At 40.7% G+C, this 2,950-nt stretch overlaps 1 protein-coding gene across 1 annotated transcript; it reads right to left on the bottom strand.

Moving 5' to 3' along the window:
- Positions 315–2,647, bottom strand: LOC104700930 (patellin-1-like). The gene is made up of 4 exons (XM_010416534.2): positions 1,374–2,647; positions 1,050–1,177; positions 800–935; positions 315–710 (listed from the first exon to the last, which is right to left on the bottom strand). The coding sequence occupies exons 1-4, from the start codon at positions 2,553–2,555 to the stop codon at positions 459–461; spliced, it is 1,698 nt and encodes a 565-aa protein (XP_010414836.1). The 5' UTR covers positions 2,556–2,647; the 3' UTR covers positions 315–458.

Genomic DNA, 2,950 nt, shown 5'->3' with positions numbered 1-2,950 from the left:
TTATCTATAAACAATATGGTATGAACAATAATATCCAATGTAACTTTCAACTCTACTTTTTTTCCGAATGCTTTACCAAGAAAACATTTGTTTCAGAATCAATTTCATGAACAGAAGTTAAAGAGAAAAGACGGAAGAAGAAAAAAGTAATTATGAATATTGAATACATAAAAGATTTACACGATTTTACAAACGAAAGTAAGGAACAAAAAAGTTAAAGGTAAAAAAATAATAATAACGAAACAAAGAGTTCTTTTTCTTTTGAACTGTAATCACATATTCTTCACACACAAAAACAACCCCCAATACCAAAGCAAAGCAAAAACACAACCACTTCTTGAGATTTCAAAATTACATAATAAATAAACAAACTAAATTAATAAATTAAAATTTGTTTTCCCCAAATAACAAAATAACATTTCTTTCCTTTTTTTGCTTCTTCCTTGGATTTGGATAGATCAGACCTTTGGTTGAGTTTTGAACCTGTAAAGCACTTTCTTCTTCTTGGAAGTCTGGTTATCGATTGTGATCACAATCTTACCCGGTTCACCCACCTTAAAAGAATCGGTTATCACCGGTTCGTCAGTTGACCCAATCTTCCGGGTTTTAGAGACGATCACAGCATAGCTTCCTTCGGTGGTTGGCTCAAACTGAGCTCCGTAGCTCACGTCTGCACCCAAAACCCTAAGCTCCCACGAGAGCGTACATGCCTGCCATACAATTAACATTCTTAATCAACAACATGTTTTATAAAACCAACTCATAAATTAGTAATCAAATTCTGAATGTGTATATATACCTCAGAAGCAGGCAATTCAATGGTGTAGTTTCCTGCCGGTTTAACGATGGCCTCGGTTACGGTTTCTACAGTGTTTGCAGGAACCTCTTTGCTAAGTCCACCATATTTAACCGGGACTTGTTCGGGAGCTATGTATCTGTAATTTCAACCAACATGTAAAAGCCTTTTTGAGAAATACTCCGAGACCATATATATGTTTTACGTGCCAGAATCATCATTAAATGGTTAAAGTAAATTAATGTTTAATTACTTAAAAATTGTATCGGCCGATTTGGATGGACCAGCAAGGACCATCTTGCTCCTAGTCCTTGGCGATGTGATGATAGATCCGAATGTTTTGTAGTATGGAATGTACCACCATGGGACATTGATGAATAGCTGCAATAATAAAAAAAATCAATTATAAATTAAAAAGTTAAAGAAAAAATACAACTTATAATATGCAATTAACGAAGAATTAATTTGACTGTGCAGCAATTTCGGCGTGACTAAATTGTACTATATCTTTAATTATTATTCTAAAATTATAATGTTATTGTTATAATAATCACAATCTGCATATTGCATGTTGTACCTCTCTAGCGGCGAATTCAGGATAATTGTCTTCAAATTGTTTAACAGCGCGTCTGATGAATTGCCACAACGCTCTCTTCCCAAGTCCTGGAGCGTTCCTGAAGTCACTGACGAAAACGAACGAAGATTTAGCCTCAGGGTTGCTGAAGTCAATAGCTCTCACACACTTCTCTTGCAGCTGAATCCTCCAGTTAAGGAACTTGTTAAGCTTCTCCTTGTCGGAGAATAGCTCTTTGTTCTGGAACTCACCGTAGGAGCTGTATATCACGGCGTGTCCTTCTTTATCGACACCGTGAGCGAACACCATCTTCTCGAACTCGCTAGCTTCTTCTTCTCCTCCTGATTCGACGAGCTCGTCGATCTTGTTTTCTTTACGCCACTGGACTGTGTTTTTGAGCATGGTTAAAGCTTCTTTGACCTTGAAGTCTCTTGCACGGAGGAATTTCGTGAGGATCACGTCGGATCTCTCGTCTTGGAGGAGTGGGAGGAGTGGGACTCCCCAGATCGAGACTTCTTCTGGCTCAACCGGCTCAGCCTCGGCGACGGCTATGGTCTCTTCTACGACCGGTGCGGCGGCTGATTCAGGTGGTGAAACTGAGACGATCGATTCTTCGATGGCTTCAACGGTCTTTGTTCCATCTTCGTCAGCACCAGAGGCTTTCTCGGTTGTTTCAGTTGCTGCTTTCTCTTCGGTTTTTGTCTCTGCCGGAGCCGCCGCTGGAACCACAGGTTTCTCTTCTTCAGCCTTCACCTCAGTCGAGGTCTCTTCTTTCTTTTCCTCTGTTTTCTTTTCCTCTGTTTTAGTTTCCTCCTCTGGTTTCTTCTCTTCAGGTTTCTCTTCATTCACCGGCGTCGGGGGAGCAGTGAACTCTCGTTTGTTCAAAGCCTCCCTGACAAGCTCCTTGAACTCTTCAAGTGACTTCTTCTGAACTTCCTCAGCCGTTAGAACAATCACCTTCTCAGCTACAACAGCCGTCTCTTCTTCCTTCACTGGAACAGATTTCTCCGCTTCCACCACCGGAGACTCCTCCTTCTCCGGAACCGCCTTCTCATCCGAGGCAGGAGGTGCATCCTTCTGCTCTGCCACAGGGGTAGGAATAGTATTAACTTCCTTATCAGTCATAGGTTTCTTCGTCACCGGAACGGCCACATCAGCTGATTTCTGTACCTCTTCTTGAGCCATCTTTCAAAATTCAAGAGAGAGAGAGAGAGAGAGAGAGAGAGTTGGGAAAAGTGAAAGAGAGAGAGAGAGAGGGTTTGTGAGGAGAGAGAAGAGAAGGAAGGAGAAGTTTTTATAAGGAAAAAAAGAAACAGAGGAATTTGGCAAAAGGGAACAGACTGGTCGGAGCTGTTTTGACAGCTCATTCGAACACACCTCTCTCTCTCTTTCTCTCTCTCTCTCTCTCTCTCTCTCTCTCTATGGGTCCTCCTTGATTTCTCCCAACGGCCGTCTTTTGTTTTCACTGTAAACCTCTCTTTTAAAACTTCCATTTCTAACTTTCCTTAATTTACCTTACTATATGGTTTTCCTCCATAATTAACGTTACATTAGTTACTAAATCTACATATTTTGATGAT

Source organism: Camelina sativa, chromosome 7 (assembly GCF_000633955.1).
Source record: "Camelina sativa cultivar DH55 chromosome 7, Cs, whole genome shotgun sequence".
Lineage (NCBI taxonomy): Eukaryota > Viridiplantae > Streptophyta > Magnoliopsida > Brassicales > Brassicaceae > Camelina > Camelina sativa.
This window is presented reverse-complemented; position numbering and strand designations above follow the sequence as displayed.

Excerpts from the sequence above, each read along its gene's own strand:
- LOC104700930 (XM_010416534.2), bottom strand. The coding sequence starts at position 2,555 with ATGGCTCAAGAAGAGGTACAGAAATCAGCTGATGTGGCCGTTCCGGTG. Across the intron at positions 1,178-1,373 it reads CTGAATTCGCCGCTAGAGAG|CTATTCATCAATGTCCCATG; the intron begins GTACAACATGCA and ends TTATTATTGCAG. Across the intron at positions 711-799 it reads TTGAATTGCCTGCTTCTGAG|GCATGTACGCTCTCGTGGGA; the intron begins GTATATATACAC and ends ATTGTATGGCAG.